Source organism: Balaenoptera physalus (assembly GCF_965194825.1).
Source record: "Balaenoptera physalus genome assembly, chromosome: X".
Lineage (NCBI taxonomy): Eukaryota > Metazoa > Chordata > Mammalia > Artiodactyla > Balaenopteridae > Balaenoptera > Balaenoptera physalus.
In genome coordinates, this window is record NC_138903.1 from 11,982,640 (window position 1) to 12,002,164 (window position 19,525).

The 19,525-nt window shown below is 40.8% G+C and overlaps 1 protein-coding gene across 1 annotated transcript in view; it reads right to left on the minus strand.

Annotated features, from left to right (window-relative positions):
- Positions 1–15,771, minus strand: part of GPM6B (glycoprotein M6B) — a 194,960-nt gene extending 179,189 nt beyond the window's left edge. Inside the window, exon 1 of the mRNA XM_082447248.1 lies at positions 14,554–15,771. Within this exon, the coding sequence (XP_082303374.1) occupies positions 14,554–14,561 (8 nt within the window). The 5' untranslated portion in view covers positions 14,562–15,771. The remainder of the gene's footprint in view (positions 1–14,553) is intronic.
- Between the last annotated feature and the right edge of the window lie 3,754 nt (positions 15,772–19,525).

Consider the following 19,525-nt stretch of genomic DNA (forward strand, 5'->3'; position numbering starts at 1 on the left):
TCCATACCTTGCTTTTATTCTTAGTATATCTAGGCGATCATTCTGAATTAGTACATAAAGATTCTCCTATTCTTTTCAAAGTGGCATATTATTCCATTGTGTACGTGCATCAAAATATACTTAGCCAGTCCCATATTGGTGGATGGCTGAATGTCTGCACTGTTTCCAGTCTTTTGCCATCATAAACAATGCTTGTACATAAGTCATTTTGTATATGCGATTGTATCTGTAGAATATGTTCCCCGAAGCACATCAATTTGTCACTCTGTGCATGTGTAATATTGCCGCATATGTTATCTTTGGATATGAGGACACAGGATTATAAAGATATTGTCCTCCATAAATTAATGTAGTATTTCAAAGTGAGCCCAACCAAAATACCTAGAGCATCAAGTCAGTTCATGATGCCCCTTTGCTCCATCTGCCCCACTGGCTCCCTGCCTTGCTCAGAGAAACAGCCCACATCTTTTCATTCGCCCACAAGGCCCTCCTTGATCACTCCCTGTTACTCCTCTGGCCTCATCTCCTTCTCATTCTCTCATTCACTTCGTTGCAGGCATACTGGCCTCCGACTTCAGGGCCTTTGCACACGTTGTTCCTACTTATCTGTGTGGTTTGTTCCTTCACTTCAACCGCCATGTTCTCAATAAGGCCTGCCCTGACCACCTGGTTTTGCACTCTCCCCACTTCCTATCTTCCTTCTTTATTTTGTCTCTCTCCATCTCATTTACCACACTTTGACCCTGTTTGTAGTTGACTAATTGGTCTCTCTCTCTCTCACAGCTAGAATGGAAGCATAATGTGGGCAGAGATTTTCCCTGTTCTCATTCACTGCTGCATCCTAGGGCTTAGATCACAGCCTGACACACAGTGAGTGCTCATTCAACATTTATTGGTTTAAATAAACATGTGAGAATGGCTAGGAGAACTCTGGTGGGGGGAATGATTAACGGGTAAAAGGTGGTTATTAGCTTACGAAATAGTAAAACATTATAAAGCAACAATAATGAAAACAGTATGGTCTCTGGATGAAGAACAGATTGAGCAGAAGAACAGAACAGAGTTCAGAAATAGACCTAAATCCATATGAAAATTTAAAATATAATGAAAGTCACATATGAAATCAAAATAAGAAAAAAACATTGATTACTCAAGAAATGGTTTTGGAATACCTGTCTAGTCACTTGGACAAAATAAGATGAAATCTCTATGTCTCTTACATCAGATGGACCAAAGATATACACGTAAAAAATAAATCACAAAAAATCCAACACTAAAATTGGGGGGAATTAATTTGTAATCATGGGGACAGCCTTTCTATGCAAGACACAAAATTAAGATATGTAAGAAAGGATTAATATATTTCACTAAAAATAACAAAGCCCATGCAGGAAAAATTGCCAAAAACAGAGTAAAAAGACAACACATACTATTGAAAATTTTGCAAGCTATACGACTTACGACTAATTTCCTAAAGTTACAAAAAGCTCTTATAAATCAATAGGAAAAAGATAAAGAAGCTAACAGAAAAATGAGACAGGACATGAATCAGCAGTTCTCAGAACAAGAAATCCCAATGGCCAATAAATAGTGACAAAATGCTTGCTTTCATTTATGACTTTAAAAATGCAAATTCAAATATCAAGAAAATACATTTTTTCAATATCAGATGGGCAAAGATCCAGCAATCTGTTAATAGCTGCTACTGGCAAGGAAGAGAAGTCGGTGCTCTCACCCACTGTTGGGGGAGGGTAGTTTCAAGCGACCTCTTTGCAGAGCACTTTGGCAATTTCTGTGAAAATTAAAGCTAGACATGCTCTTTGATCCAGCACTTCCACATCTAGGAATCTGTACTATAGAGACAAGTGAAAAAAGATGTATATTCAAGGATATACACTGTAGCACTGTTTGCATTAAAAAAATAAAAATCTAACTGTCCAATAAGGAATCACTGATTAAATAAACTATTCTGCATCCATACAATGGAATACTCTATAGCTATTCAATAAATGACCTGGGATCTTATATGCGATTATGTGATGTAAGATATAGTAAATGCAAACAACATGTGTAGTGTATTTCCATTTGTGATAGAATAGATATCCGTATATATCATTGTACATGTATAAAAAACTTTCTGGAAAGATCCGAAATGTTACTTCTGGGTAGTGGGAGTTGGGTCTATCTTGGGGGAGGGAAAACCTTGCCTCTCATTTTATAGCCCCTTTCTGGTCCTCATTTCTTACAATGTGCATGTGTTACATGTATTATAACAATAATTTTTAAAAAAGCAGTTAAATTACACTCTAAAAATTGTCCTAATTGTAGAGGACTGAAGTTCAACTATGGAAGATAGTTTACTCCTCACTCATATTATCTTTGTTAGTAATAACAAAAAGAGCTTTGCAGAGGCTGGAAGCTGGAATCAAAAGAGAATCCATGAAATAAAGATCAAAGTCCACGAGGTCATACGAGGATATCTTCATCTCCAAACTAAAGTAACATCCCCACTTTCCAATCAAAAGACATAAATGAGGGGCTTCCCTGGTGGCGCAGTGGTTAAGAATCCATCTGCCAATGCAGGGGACACGGGTTGGAGCCCTGGTCTGGGAAGATCCCACATGCTGCAGAGCAACTAAGCCCGTGCGCCACAACTACTGGCCTGCGCTCTAGAGCCTGTGAGCCACAACTACTAAGCCAGCGCGCCTACAGCCCATGCTCCGCAACAAGAGAAGCCACTGCAACGAGAAGCCCGTGCACTGCAACGAAGAGTGGCCCCGGCTCGCTGCAACTAGAGAAAGCCCGCACGCAGCAACGAAGACCCAACGCAGACAAAAATTCAAAAAAAAAAAAAAAGACATAAATGATTAGCCCCAAGCATACTGTAGACTGTGACAGCCAGGTTTGCATTCTCAATCTATTACTACAGGGTGACCTAGGAAAGTTATTTAATCCCTCTCCATCTACAAGCTATATATAGCTTATAGTTATTAAGCTATATATGAGGCAAATCCTAAATAACAGTGGTTTTAAAGAGAGTATTTTTCCCTCTCACAAAACGTAATTCCAAAAAAAATGAATAATTCCAGAGTTGTGCACTCCAGGGCTGGTATGGTGGCTCCATGATCATCAGGGACCTAAGCCCTTGCACCTTCCTGCTCCATCCTCCTAGCAAGTGGCTTCCATCTCAAGGTCACCTCGTAATTTAAGGTGGCATCTGGAGCTCCTGCCATCATGCTAGAATTCCAAATAGCAGGAAGGTGTAAGGAAGAAAGGTCAAAAAGTGTAACTCTTGATTGATTTAGCTTTCTTTAAGCAGCCTCACAAGAAGTCCCACATAACACTTCTGCTTAGCTCTTATTGGCCAAAACATGGTCACATGACCACACCTAGCTGCAAGGAAGACTGGGAAATGTGGTCTTTTAGTTGATCATATTTTTACCCTGAAGGAATCCAGTGTTCTATTATTCAGGAAAAAGGGGAGAACAGATATTAGGTGATAATTTGCAGGCTTTTCAAACTCTCTAAGTACAGTTTCATTTGCAAAAGAAGACTAATAACAAGCGTTTCAGGGTTGAGGTCAGGCTTAAAAGAAATAAAGGCTGTAATGCATTGCACATAGTAGGTGCTTCATTAACACTTGATTCCTTCCTTTCCCCTTTCCTTATTGACTTTACTGTCATTGTTTCATCTGAGAAAGCAAGCAAGAAGAAGGCAATATTGGTTATATCATTTTTCCAACCTGAGTCTTGAGTTTTCACTTATATTCAGCACAAGTGATTAATTCTAGTTAAAGAAAAGGTTTGTCGGCAACACTCTTTGTGTGAATATTGTTTGAATTTTTTTTCAAAATTTTTATTAAAAAAAATTTTTTGGCCACACCACGTGGCACATGGAATCTTAGTTCCCCAATCAGGGATTGAACCAGCACCCCCTGCAGTGGAAGCACAGGTCTTAACCACTGGACCACCAGGGAAGTCCCCAAAATTTTTTTGAATTTTATTTTTAAGGGTTAAAGATTACTTGGCCAGATCTTAAATGTTCAGAAATTGATGCAGCATGACACTGTCTGCATTAGATGGGTTGTGTTGGGGGTGTGGAGAATTATATGTAAATTCTCAGAGGCAAGGCAGTATGAAAAAGTGGTTAAGAACATAAGCTGTGGAGTCAGGATTCTGGGTTTTACTCTTCGATCACTCCATTCTAGCTCTGTCACTCTGCAGAACTTACCCACCTATAAATGGGATAAAAATAGGACGTGCTGCATAAAGTTGCTGTGAGGCTGAAAAGCGATGATGCAGGCAAACTGCTTAGTGCAGCACCTGGCACATAGTGGGTGCTCAACAGGTGTTTGTTTTATGGAGTGGGGGGCACTTGTTCTCCCCTCTGCATATTTCCATAAGGGGAGAGAATTTCCATTCCATTTTCAAAGAGTGTAGTAGGCAGAATTCCAATATGTCTGCCTCCTAGTGAACACATGTTACATAATCCCCTCCCCTCAAGTTCAGGTAGACCCTGTGAATACGACAGAATATCTCTTCTGTGATTAGGTTGCATTATATGGCAAAGGTAAAGGAATTTTGCAGATGTAATTAAGGTCCCTAATCAGTTGACTTTGAGTAAATAAAAACAGAGATTATCCTGGGAAGGCCGACCTAATCAATGGAGCCCTTTAAAATAAGAATTCTCTTTCTGGACTTAAAGAAAACTGCACTATTGTGGAGAGGGTCACATGGCAGGGAGTTGTGGGCAGCCTCTAGGAGGAGAAAATGGTTCCTGGATGACAGACAGCAAGAAAACTAAGACTTCAGTCCTGTAACTGCAAGGAACTGAATTCTACCAACAACTAGTGAGCAGGAAGAGCACTCCAAGCCTGTGATGAGGATGCAGGCCAGCCAAAACTTTGGTTTCAACCCTGAGCAGAGAACCCAGTAACACTGTGCCCAGAGTCCTGACCCATGGAAACTGTGAGATAATAAATTTTTGTTCTATTAAACTGCTAAGTTAGTTTGGGGTAATTTGTTACATAGCTCTAGAGAACTAATACAGGGGATGATATAGTTTGATTCCTTTAGATCAGGGGTCAGCAAACTATGGCCTCGCCCATGTGCCAAATCCAGCCCACCACCTGATTTTTTTGTTTGTTTGTTTGTTTTTAATGCTAACTGGTACTTTTTACATTAAAAGGAACTACAAATGTGTTATTAAGGTTTCCACTTTAAATGTACAATTTTACCTCATTTTATTTATAAGGAATTGTTACAGAAAATGCAAATATCAATATTTGAAAAATACATTCCATTACATGGACTCCAAAGAAACAATGCTGCTAAGCGCCATGGTCCTATATGATGCTCTCGCCCCACACTGAGCACCACCCGGAATGGCTTGGAAGCCAAGGTGATCAACCCAAATGTGTGCCTGCAGTTTCGGCCCAGCCCTCCCCCTGGGTATAGCACACAGGTATGTCATGGTAACAGCCAACTCCACACATCTGCCAAAAAAGGACATTAAGTCATTAAGCTGAGCAGGCTGCCAACTCAAGACTCCCTAGCTACAGAAAACCAATGTTGTCAGTTGTAACAGGTTAACATATTATTTATGCCACACAAAAAACTAACTGTACAGGCAATGATCTCCCAAAGAAAATCTTTAAGGCATATATGATAACTTCTGGAAATTTAGTAAGTGTTTAGTCAAATAATCAGCTCTTCACTAAATTACTTCCACAAAATGAGAACGTGGCTTCCAAACCCCTTTAGAAAGCTATATGTCCTCGGCTTCCTCCTCTCCCTGGTGGGGCTGGGGAGCTTTGGCCACCACCTGATTTTGTAAATAAAAAGTTCATTGGCACATAGCCATGCCCATTTGTTTACATATGGTCTATGTATCTATGTCTGCTTTTGCACTAGAGTTGAGTAGTTGCAATACCTAATATGTTAACTATCTGGCTCTTTATAGAAAAAGTTTGCTGACCCCTGCTCTAGAAGAAGACCTTGGATAAATATTTGAGAACAAGTAGCTTACTTGGGTGGCAATACCTAGAAACACTAGAGAGTGGGGAGTGAGATGGGTAAGGAAGGCAGCCAATACAGAGTGTATTTTTCAAAGAGTCAGTTACAAGGGAATCCCCATAAGGCTGTCAGCTGATTTCTCCACGAAAACTTTGCAAGCCAGAAGAGAGTGGCAAGATATATTCAAAATCCTGAAATGGAAAAGTCTGCAACCTAGAATACTCTACTCAGCAAGATTATCATTTAGAATAGGAGAGACAAAGAATCTCAGACAAGCAAAAACTAAAAGAATACAGCAATACTAAACCTATCCTAAAAGAAATATTGAAAGGTCTTCTCTAAATAGAAAAGAAGCAAGAATCTATAGGAAAGGGAAAATCACAGTAGGAAAGGCAAATATAGAAGAAGACTGAAGATCACTTAAGTAAGCCAGTACATAAATTAAAAAACAATCAAGAAATTTTGTAAAGGTGATTATAAACACAATAAACAGCAAAGGATAAACATGAAGATGTAAAAGAGAACATCAAAATCACCAAATGCGGGGGAGGGGAGTAAGAGAATGTAGATTTTTTAGAATGTGTTTGAGCTTATATGACTATCAGTTTAAAGCAAGTAGATATAGTTATGGGTTAACATACTTGAAAACCAAGGCAACCACAAATTGAAAACATACAATAGATTCACAAAAACCAAAAAGAAAGGAATTCAAGCATAATACAAAAGAAAAGCATCAAACCACAAAAGGAAAAATGAAAAGAAGAAAGGAACAAAGAAGAAATACAAAATCAACTGGAAAACAAGGTTTAAAATGGCAATAAATACATACATATCAATAATGACTTTAAAAGCCAATGGACTAAATGCTCCAATCAAAAGACAAAGAGTGGAAGACTGTATAATAAAACAAGAGCCTACAATATGCTGCCTACAAGAGACCCACTTTAGGGAGAAAGAGACACATAGATTGAAAGTGAGGGGATTGTAAAAGATATTTCATGCAAATGGACATGACAAAAAGCGGGGGTAGCAATACTCATATCAGACAAAATAGACTTTAAAACAAGGGCTACAAAAAAAGACAAAGAAGGACACCATACAATGATAAAACAATCAATACTCGTTAACATATATGCACCCAATATAGGAGCATCTAAATAAATAAAACAAATACTAAGACACATAAAGGGAGAAACTGATGGAAATACAATAATAGGAGACTTTAACACCCCATTCACGTCAATGGACAGATCTTCCAGAAGGAACATCAATAAGGCAACAGAGATCCTAAATGACACAATAGAACAGTTAGACTTAATTGATATCTACAGAACACTACATTCAAAAAAACCAGAATACACATTCTTTTCAGGTACACATGGAACATTCTCTAGGATAGACCACATACTAGGACACAAAACACGCCTCAACAAATTTAAGAGGATAGAAGTTATTTCAAGCATCTTTTCTGACCACAATGGCATGAAACTAGAAATCAACCACAGAAAGAAAAACGAGAAAAAAATGATTACATGGAGACTAAACAACATGCTACTAAAAAACCAATGGGTCAACGATTAAATCAAAGAGGAAATCAAAAAATACCTTGAGACAAATGACAACAAAAACACAACCCTACAAAATCTATGGGATGTAGCAAAAGCAGTCCTAAGAGGGAAGTTCACAGTAATAAAGGCCTTCCTCAAAAAACAAGAAAAATCACAAATAAACAACCTAACCTACAACTTAAAGGAATTAGAAAAAGAACAAACAAAAACTAAAGTCAGCAGAAGGAAGGAAATAATAAAGATCAGAGAGGAAATAAATAAAATAGAGATAAAAATGACAGAAAAAAATCAATAAAACCAAGAGCTGTTTTTTTTAAAGGATAAACAAAACCGACAAACCTCTAGCCAGGCTCTCCAAGAAGAAAAGAGAGAGGATGCAAATAAACAAAATAAAAAATGAAAGAGGAGAAATAACAATTGATACTGCAGAAATAAAAATAATCATAAGAAAATACTATGAACAGTTTTATACCAACAAAATGGACAACCTAGAAGAAAAGGACAAGTTTCTAGAAACATACAGCCTGCCAAAATTGAATCAAGAAGAAACAGACAATTTAACAGACTAATCACTAGAAGTAAAATAGAATTTGTAATTTAAAAAACTCGCTGAAAACAAAAGTCCAGGACTGGATGGCTTCACTGGAGAATTCTACCAGACATACAAAGAAGAACTTATACCGCTCCTTCTCAACCTCTTCCAAAAGACTGAAGAGGAAAGAACACTCCCAAGGTCATTCTATGAAGCCACCATCACGCTGATACCAAAACCAGAAAAAGATACTACCAAAAAAGAAAATTACAGGCCAATATCTTTGATGAATATAGATGTAAAAATCCTCAACAAAATATTATCAAACTGAATCCAACAACACATAAAAAGGATCATACACCATGATCAAGTTGGATTTATTCCAGGGTCACAAGGAGGGTTCAACATACGCAAACCAATCACTGTGATACACCACATCAACAAAAGAAAAGACAAAAACCACATGCTCATCTCAATAGATGTAGAAAAAGCATTTTATAAAACTCAACATCCATTCATGATAAAAACTCTCCCCAAAGTGGGTATAAAGGTAACATATTTCAACAATAATAAAAGCCATTTATGACAAACCCACAGCCAATATAATACTCAATGGTGAAAAGCTGAAAGCCTTCCTGCTAAATTCTGGAATAAGACAAGGATGCCCACTCTCACCACTTCTATTCAACATAGTATTGGAAGTCCTAGTCACAGCAATCAGACAAGAAAAAGAAATAAAAGGTATCCAAGTTGGAAGGGAAGAGGTAAAATTGTCATTATATGCAAATGACATGAAACTCTATATAGAAAACCCTAAAGACTCCACACAAAAACTTTTAGAACTAATTAAATGAATTCAGCAAGGTAGCAGGATACAAGATCAATATATAGAAATCTGTTGCATTTCTTTATACTAACAATGAAATATCAGAAAGAGAAAGTTTTAAAAAATCCGATTTAAAATTATTTCAAAAACAAAACGAAACAAAACCAACCTAGGAATAAACCTAACCAAGGAGGTGAAAGACTGAGGACTATGAAACATTGATAAAGGAAACTGAAGGTGATTCAAAGAAATGAAAAGATATCCCATGCTCTTGATTGGAAGAATAAATATTGTTTAAATGGCCATATTACCCAAAGCAATCTACAGATTTAATGCGATCCCTATCAAATTACCCACGACATTTTTCACAGAACTAGAACAAATAACCTTAAAATTTACATGTCACCACAAAAGACCCAGAATTGCCAAAGCAATCCTGAGAAAAAAGAACAAAGCTGGAGGCATAACCCTCCCAGACTTCAGACAATAGTACAAAGCTACAGTAATCAAAATAGTGTGGTACTGGCATCAAAGACAGACATATGTATCAATGGAACAGAATAGAGAATCTAGAAATAAATGGACACAACTACAGTCGATTAATCTTTAACAAAAGAGGCAGGAATATACAATTGGGAAAAGACAGTCTCTTCAGCAAGTGGTAATGGGAAAGCTGGACAGCCACATGTAAATCAATGAATTTAGAACACTCCTCTACACCATACACAAAAATAAACTCAAAATGGCTTAAAGACTTAAATATAAGACATGACCCCATAAAACTCCTAGAAGAGAACACAGGCAAAACATTCTCTGACATAAATCGTAGCAACGTTTTCTTAGGTCAGTCTCCCAAGGCAAAAGAAATAAAAGCAAAAATATACAAATGGGACCTAATCAAACGTATAAGCTTTTGCACAGCAAAGGAAGCCATAAAGAAAATGAAAAGACAACCTATGGACCGGGAGAAAATATTTGCAAATGATGCGACCAACAAGGGCTTAATTCTTAAAATATACACACATCTCATACAACTCAATAGCAAAAAAACAAAACACCCAATCAAAAAACGGGCAGAAGACCTAAATAGACATTTCTCCAAAGAAGACATACAGATGGCCAATAGACACATGAAAAGATGCTCCACATCACAAATTATTAGAGAAATGCAAATCAAAACCACAAAGAGGTATCACCTCACACCAGTCAAAATGGCTATCATCAAAAAACCTACAAATAATAAATGCTGAAGAGGGTGTGGATAAACGGGAACCCTTGTACACTGTTGGTGGGAATGCAAATTGGTGCAGTCACTATGGAAAACAGTATGGAGGTTCCTTAAAAATCTAAAAAAAATGTTACCATAGGATCCAGCAATCCCACTCCTGGGCATATACCCAGAAAAGACAAAAACTCTAATTTGAAAAGATACATGCACCCCAATGTTTATAGCAGCACTATTTACAATAGCCAAGACATGGATGCAAACTAAGTGTCCATCGACAGATGAATGGATAAAGAAGATGTGGCATATATATACAATGGAATATTACTCAGCCATAAAAAAGAATGAAATATTGCCATTTGCAGCAACAAGGATGGAACTAGAGATTATCAGACTAAGTGAAGTAATTCAGACCAAGAAAGACAAATATTATATGGTATCATTTATATGTGGAATCTAAAAAATAGTACAAATGAACTTATTTAGAAAACAGAAACAGACTCATAGACATAGAAAGAAAACTGATGGTTACCAAAGGGGAGAGGGTGGGGAGGGATCAGTTAGGAGTATGGGACTAACAGATACACACCACTATATATAAAATAGATAACAAGGATTTACTGTATAGCACAGGGAACTACGTTTTATATATATGTGTGTGTGAGAATCACTTTGCTGTACACCTGAAACTAACACAATATTGTTAACCCACTATAGTTCAATTAAAAAAAAAGAGTAGGGCTTCCCTGGAGGTGCAGTGGTTGAGAATCCGCCTGCCAATGCAGGGGACACGGGTTCGAGCCCTGGTCTGGGAAGATCCCACATGCCGCGGAGCAACTAAGCCCGTGAGCCATAACTACTGAGCCTGCGCATCTGGAGCCTGTGCCCCGCAACAAGAGAGGCCGCGACAGTGAAAGGCCCGCACACCGCGATGAAGAGTGGCCCCCGCTTGCCGCAACTAGAGAAAGCCCTCGCACGGAAACAAAGACCCAACACAGCCAAAAATAAATAAATAAATAAATAAATTTATAAAAACAAAAAAGAAACAGTGCTTGGAACTTAAAAAAAAAAAAAGAGTGTGTTATTGAGTTGGCCGACTATCATTGTGGGTGACTGGGATTTAATCCCACCAGAAAGCTCTGTGAAGCAGCAGAGAACATGTACCACAGAGTTATCTATGTGATGGGCAAGGGAGCAAGAGTATTCAACTCCCATCAGTCATTGGTTGTGGGCTGCTGCTTCCCTCACTTTGGAGAAATCCCTTGAGCAAAAAGGTAGCAATACAGGCAGTTGGAAGTCAGCCTTGAGTGGTAAATCCTGATGGATAGAGGCAGGGCAGGAACAGGGTCTGCTACAGGAGGGAAAAGGACATGTGGACAAGTCCAGCTTCTCTCCATGCCCCCACCTGACTAATCACCTCTCCCCAGAGAAGAAGGAGTGGCACATCTGTTTGGTGAATTTGGAAGAAGAAGATGAACATGCTTGGCTCAGGGTTTCTTGAGTTATTTCTCTTTCAGATTTGCTTGCCCACATAGAGGGTCTATAGAGTAGGTCTGCTCTCCACTACGAGAGGAGCTGCTTATGGGGTGAGCGTTGCCCCAGAAAGAGTGGAGCCCAGAGTTCAAGTCAGTGGGAATGTACTGGGAAGTCCACTTGCCCCTGGATTTAAGGCCACATTCTTCAATCATCTCTTCAGTAACAAAGTTGATATTTCCATCTCCATCGGTTGGACTCCTAAATTTATTTCTCAATTGGTTCTGAACTTGGGTGGAAAGAGGGTGGCAATTGAACAAGCTCTTAAACACCACAGATAATTATTATTTCTATGCACTAACTTACTTCCTTAGGTTCTTAACACAACCTAACAAATTACTGTGAAAGACTGAAACAATGCCCAATTCGTGGAATGGGTGTCTTGCGGCTATATTTTTTCAGTACATTTATTTCCTTATATGAAACAAGACTAAATACAGAATATAGAATGTTGTATCAAAAATCTGTTTTTCTAATTAGTACACAAAACTGTTTTGCTGGAAAGATGACAGAAAAGTTCTATGTGCTGGAAAATGCTCATGATGGATTAATATTCTTCTTTTCATCACTTGGGCAACAATCGCCTTTTGTGACCCAAAGAGACATATCATATTCTAAAACAGAAATAACAGATGTGCATGTCCACCATCAAGAGAGACTTGCACAGGGAGTGCCATTTACCCCAGGGAAAGCAGAAGGAATCACAGATGAGAGAACAGTAATGGCTTTTATGGTTTCTTTTTAGAAACTTGATTTTTATACGCCTTTGCTTTTCACTGCATACATGGTTACAATGAGACTCTCTGCTACTTGTGTTGCTTCTATTTGGTAACTACTTCTATTTCTACTGTACTTAAAAAAAAAAAAAAAAAACCAGCCTGAAGCATCTCACGAAATGGTTCTAACAGAAAACAGAAAGGAAAGTAACTATGTGTAGGGAAGTAGAAAAGTCAGACAAAGTAAGTTATTATAAACGTGATTAAGGGGAGCAGAGGATGTGCGCTGATGATGGGAGGAAGTTACCATGGCTGCTCTCCATCTTGAACAGCCCAGATCCTGACTGTCCTGACATAGGGCTTTCTCACAGTATGGCTGCAGGGTGCATGTATCAGAAAGGATTAGGTGTAGCTATAGGTAGCAAAGACTCTAAATCATAAGAGGTCAAGGAGATAGAAATTTACTTCTCTCACGTAAAAGTCAAGACAGGGTGGTCCAGAGCTGATGTGGTTGTTGCGCTTCTCAACGTCCTCAAGGATCCAGACTCCTTTCATCTCACTGCTCCCCAACCCCCAGGCTGTTGTGACCTTCCACCTACGGTCTAACGTGAAGGTCAGGACACCAGCCACCACACTGGAATTCTGGGCAGTAGGAGAGTGAAGGGATGAAGAAGAAAGCTGCACAATGGCATGTGCCAGCTGTCTTTTAAAGGAGGTACCTGGCAGCAACCATGGAACCTCATTAGCCAGGACACAGTCACATGGCCACACCTAACTGCAAGGGATGCTGGGAAATGTAGTCTTTCCATGCATCCAGCTAAAAATCAGGGTTTCTATTACTATGGAAGAAAGAAGGTTGCATATTGGGGTACAACTGACAGTCTCTGCCACAGTGAGCCAGAAATTGATCAGTGGGATGTGTCCTCCATGTGTTGTTCCCAAATGCTGGTCCTTAGAACCAGTGCCAACCTACAACGAAGTGTTCACTGGGCTCTGCTGAAATGTAAGCAAATTTGTGCAATGTGGTGATTTTTTAATAGTTTTTTTTAAAAGCGACTGTCCATGGGAACTTCTGTGGAGCTCCCTGAGACACTGTTCACTTCTGCCACCCTCAAACACATGGGGAACAGCCTGTGGTGCCTATGACTGGCTTCCTGAGACCCCTCTGCCAGAGACCATGAGGCCATATTTTTCTGGGGTCTTGTTCCCGCCTCCTCTAGGATCCCTGTGTGGGATTTGTATTAGTTAGAAGGCTTTTGGCGGCATGTCGAGAGGCAGAAAGTATGGACTGAATCATCTCACATGACAAGAAGGTTGGAAGTAGACAGGCTAATTCTCTGCCATTCTCTTGGCTTCCCTCTCTTCGTTATAAAATACTTGCTGCGGCGCTAAGTATCACATTCGCCCATGACTGCATCCAAAGCAGGAAGCAGTGGTCCTCTGCTTTCTCTCGAGGAGGAAAAACCTTTCTGGAACCCTGCTCCTTAACAACTCACTGGGCAGAACTGGGACACAGGGCACCCCCAAAACCACCGACTGGCAAGGAGCAGGATTACCTTGGCTGGTTTAGAACAAGCATGACACATTCCCTGGGGCTCAGAACCTCGTTACAATGGTGTCTGCCACAGCTTCTGTCTGTCCTCTCTTTGCTCCACGCTCTTCTGGGGCAGGGGGTGTAAAACCCAAAATGTATCTCTGCACATATAACTGCCCCTCAGCCAATTCCCTCCCTCCTGGGAATTATCTAGTGGGGCAGAGGGGCTGAGGGAGGGTGACAAAGCACTGCTTTAATTTGTCTCATATTCTCCACCATCGATGGTATTTGCACACACAAGTTCCATTTATCCTTTCTGAGTGTGAAGCTTTTGGAACTCAAAAGCCCATAGATGACTCAGTTTCTCTATTTCTGGTCCCCATCCCTTCCCTGAGTTAATGAACGACTGGGTAGGGTAGGGTGACAGGGGAGAATATTTTTTCATCATACTTATCTGGGTCCCCAGGATAGCCTGCAGCTCCTTGAGGGCAGAAGCTTGGTTTTGTACCCCTAGCACGTGACTGTCAGTAAGCACTCAAGCAATACAGACCTCTCAGGGGCAGGAAAGGGAGCTGTCAAATAAGTCAACAGATTTGAACACTAACCTGTGCATTCACAAGTCAAGTGAGATGACATTTTAGGTCCCCCGAAGTTTCTGATTTTCCTGAAAGGGAATATCTAGATCAGAAAGATGAGATGTACCAGCTTAAGCCAAGGTAACTAGAATATTATCGGAGTCACTACAGGATTAATAAGTCATGCTTGTTTCACACATGAAGGGCATGGAAAGAAAGTGTTAGAGTTGAAAAGTGTTCAAGATGGGAGGGACCATCTCCAGTGCTATGATGCCCAACAGAAAGGTGGTAGAACTGGGTTATAGAATCCCTTGAATTTGTGCCAACTGTTACACTCCGAGTTAAGAGCAGCTTGAGAGGTAAAGCTTATTTACTAAGAACAAAGCTCGTAACACAGAGGATAGGAAAGCTATTGACTATATTCGGTAGAAACTTAGCAAAATGTTGAGATGTTCAAAGACTGGAGTTATAGAGATTTAGTGTAAAATTTCCTTCTCACTGTAGATAAGACCTTCTTTATATATTTTTTAGCATTTTTATAACAGCTTTATAGAGATATAACTCACATACCATATGACTCAGCGATCTAAAATGTACCATTTAATGGCTTTTAGTATATTTAGAGCTGTGCAACCATCGCCACAATCAATTTTTGAACATTTTCATCACCCTCCCCCACAAAGAAACCCCATACTCATTAACATTCCCTTTCCCCCTCAATCTCCTTAGCCCTGGCAAACACCAATCTACTTTTCGTCTGTATGCATTTGCCTATTCTGGACATTGCATACGGATGGATTACATAATAGTCAGATACTGTATGTGGCCGTGAATTTCATCATCCTCATAAGTAGTATTGCTACAGTTAAACAGACTAGAGAGAGCTACATTTGTCACTAAATGGGCACAATCACATAATCAGGCCATTGTCAAGGCATATATGAAAAAAGGTGAGACAACCATTAACTCCTTTAGTAGAATATCTGAGCTATCTGAAAATTAATAGTAATATGATAAGATCATATATACTTTTTAAATTTTATTAAAAACAATTTTTTTGGCCGTGCCACATATCTTGTGGGATCTTAGTTCCCCGACCAGGGATCGAACCCAGGCACCTGGCAGTGGAAGCGCTGGTTCCTGACCACTGGACCGCCAGGGAAGTCCCAAGATCATATTTTTTACTTGTAGTATTATTAGTGTTGTTTTTTAAAAATTGTTGTTCTTGGTATTTCCTCCTGCCAATTTGTACATGCAAGCCCTGCCATTCTGCCTGTGCCCTGTTTGGTGGCGCTGGCGTGGGCCCGCATCCGCCGGGAGAGAGGGGCGCTTTGGTCTTATGTGCATAAAGCTGCCATACGGGCTGGCAGCAGCCTTCCCCTTAGCTGAGAATGGAAAGGGTTTAGGTTTAGGCAGTAGACAGGAGAATGCTTGGGTCAGAATCAGGCTTCACCAAAAGACCCCACACATAGATGTCAGAGGGCCTCACAGAGGTGAGATCATATCTTTTCCCCCTTTAAAAACATCTGTTTGCTTCTCGATGCACATGGTACAGATCTACACTCATTTCCTCCAATGATGACTGCCAACCAGTACTGTCCAATAGAACCTCGTGTGATGCTGGAAGTGTCCCACTCTGTGCTGTCCACGTTGCCGCGGAGCACCTGAGATGTGGCCCATGTGACTGAGGAACTGCATTTTCAGTTTTAAGCAATTTAAAGTTAGATGCCACACTTGGCTCGTGGCCGCTGGACTGGACAGTGCCGACACGGAACACTTCCATCATCGAAGACAGTTCTATTAGATGGCGTTGTTCCTTCAGAAACCAGCCCCGACACAGGGTTTGGCATGGATTTGGAAGGATGAGGGAGTGGGAAGGTGAGACAGGAAAGGAAGGCATGTCCGCACCCTGGGAGCCAGTGTAGAGCACACACCGATTATCTCAGAATCACCCCGCCAGAGAGGTAAAGGAGGCGGTGTATTTCTCCACCAAATCCCATCAGTCATTGACTGAGGATTGATTGAGGGGTGTTCATTCCTGGGCACTTCCACCTGTCCAGAGCGTGGACTCAGAAGGCTCTGTAGCCAGAGGCAGCCTTCCGGCCGGGTCATGCAGGGCAGTGGTTAGGGTTGCCAAGGCCTGAGTGCTTGGGGCATGGACACTGCCTGCCTCTCCCACTCCTGACCCCAGTCTGCTCTCCAGATACTACCGTAATAGTTCACGCATATCCTTAAGGACATTTTTGCATCTATAAATAGAAATATAAGTAAAAACATGTTTCTTTTTTTTTTTTTTCCATTTATACAGATGGAACCATTCCATACATACTCTTCTGCACTTTGCTTTTTGCACTTAATAGTACAATATATCCTGGAGATATTTCCTTGTAGTCATTTCCTTAATTTCCTCCGCTTGGCTGTCTTCATCACGAAAAAGTTCGGACTTAAAGAGAAAAAGAGCTGCAATGGCTTGGCTGAAAGAATGCAAAGAGATTTGTGTTTAGCTTATGGATTTAGAAGGCAAGCTGTTTGTTGAGACTGCAGAGCTTGGTTCAAGGCATTTCAGGATGGCGTGATTTTCTCATTAAAAACAAATGGGAATTTGCTTGGTGATAAACTCAGGCAGTGTGTGGGCTGATGAGACAGTAGAGGATGCAATCAATGGATTAACCTCCTGGGATGACTGCAGCAGCAGCAGGAGTCTCCAGGGTCGGGCATCCGCAGCCTGCCCTGCACGGAGGCATCGGGAGTCCCGGGTTCAGGCTTGAGCTCTGCCATTGACTTGCTGGGTCATTGTTGAAGCCTCTGGACCTCTCAGAGCCTCTGTTTTCATGTCTATTAGGTGAACATGGTCAAGCCTATCCTAGTCTCTCTCAAAGGGTTTGATGCATGGACCGCCAGGGGTTGCAAAGCCAAAGGCCTTCAGGGGCTACGTAGGCAAGTACACGAGTCAAGCGAGGCTGCTGTAAGTAATAGGGAGCAGTGGGGACTATAGTTAAGAAGGAAATAAATCACACTCACATGCCACCTCCCAGATTTAAACCTTTAAACTAATATTATACTAACCTGGCCAAACAAAGCGTATCTGTGGGCTACTTGCAGCCCTTCAGCAAGAGTGTGCATCCTATAAATTTGAGTTATGATTTCCAGGTAGAGGAGATGGCACTGCTGTGACCGTTTACTAAGCCTCATCCTACTGAGCCTTTCGAAAGCTGCATCTCCCTCTTCAGCCGTCCCTTCCTGCACCAGTCAGGAGAAGTTAGGTTGGGCTGTGCGAATGACTCTGAAAGGTCACGGCTGTAAACAGCAAAGGTTTATTTCCTGCTCACTCTCCATGCCCCTTGCGGGACTGCACTACCACGTGGGCGGCTGCAGGCTGAACTCCACATCCTCACTCACGCAGACTGATGGGGCTCATCACCGTCCAGGGCCCCACGGCATCCAAGCACTAGCGTTGCTGGGGCCCAGGAAGAAGGAATCATTGTGCACAGGCTCTGAAAAGCTTCTGCTTGTATTTCATTGGCCAAAGCAATCACGTGGCCTGGCTACCTTCCAGTCCTACGCTGGGTGGAAGGAGGACTGGGAATATCTGTGCACGGCACTGATGAGACACACACTCCTTCACACGTCCAACCAACTGTGCGCATTCCTTTCTTCCATTTCTGCAGTTCGATGGGTATGGACATCCCACATTTGGCTACGCTCTTTTTCTCACAGTTTTATAAGCGTGAAGACTGACATTCACTGAGCCTCCAGGCTGTTGCTCCTTCCTTGTTGTCACGGCACTCAATGCCTGAGCTCATGATAACCAGAGCAGTGCCATAGTGGTGGAACTGTCCCTTTTCCAGCTTCTGCTGGAACCAGAGGTCCTTAGAGGTATCCATTCTCTGGCAGGTTTTCAAAAGACTTAGCTTTTTAAATTTTTTTCGAGCAGTTTTAGGTTTACAATAAAATTGAGAGGAAGGTACAGAGATCTCCCTTACAGCCCGTGCCTCCACATACGCACAGCCTCCCCATTATCAACATCTCTCACTAGACTGGTACCTTTGTTACCAAGGATAAACCTACACTGACACATACTATCATCCGAAGTCCACAGCTTTCCGTAGGGTTCACTCTTGGTGTTGGACATTCTATGGGTTTGGACAAATGTATAATGACATCTATCCATCACTGTAATATCACAGAGTATTTTCACTGCACTAAAAATTCTCTGTGTTGTATCTAGTCATTGCCCCCACCACTCCCACCAGCAAACACTGATCTTTTAACTGTGTCCAAAAGTTTGCCTTTTCCAGAATGTCATATAGTTGGAATCGCACAGTATATGCCTTTTCGGATTGGCTTCTTTCACTTAGTAACGTGCATTTAAGGTTCCCCCATGTCTTTTCCTGGATCGATGGATCATTTCTTTTTAGTGCTGAATAATACTGTGTTGTCTGGATGTACCACAGTTTATTTATCCATTTGCCTACTGAAGGACATCTTGGTTGCTTCCAACTTTTGGCAATTATGAATAAAGCTGCTACAAACATCCATGTGCAGGTTTTTGTGTGGACATAACTTCAACTCCTTTGGGTAAATACCAATACATTGCTGGACTGACTGTATGGTAAGAGTACATTTAGTCTTGTAAGAAACCACCAAACTGTGTTTCAAAGTAGCTGTACGATTTTGCATTCCCAGCAGCAATGAATGAGAGTTCCTTTTGCTCCGCATCCTCATCAGCAGGTGGTGTTGTCAGTGGCCTAGGCTGTGGCCATTCTCTAACAGATGTGAAGTGGTATCTCATTACTGTTTTAATCTGCATTTCTCTGATGTGTATATTTATCTGATGACATATGATGTGGAACATCTTTTCATATGCTTATTTGCCATCTGTATATTTTCTCTCTTGAGGATTTCTGCGTCTACATTCATGAGAGATAATGCTCTGTAGTTCTTTTTTCTTGTAGTGTCTTTGTCTGGTTCGGGCCTTAGGATAATGCTGGCCTCACAGGAT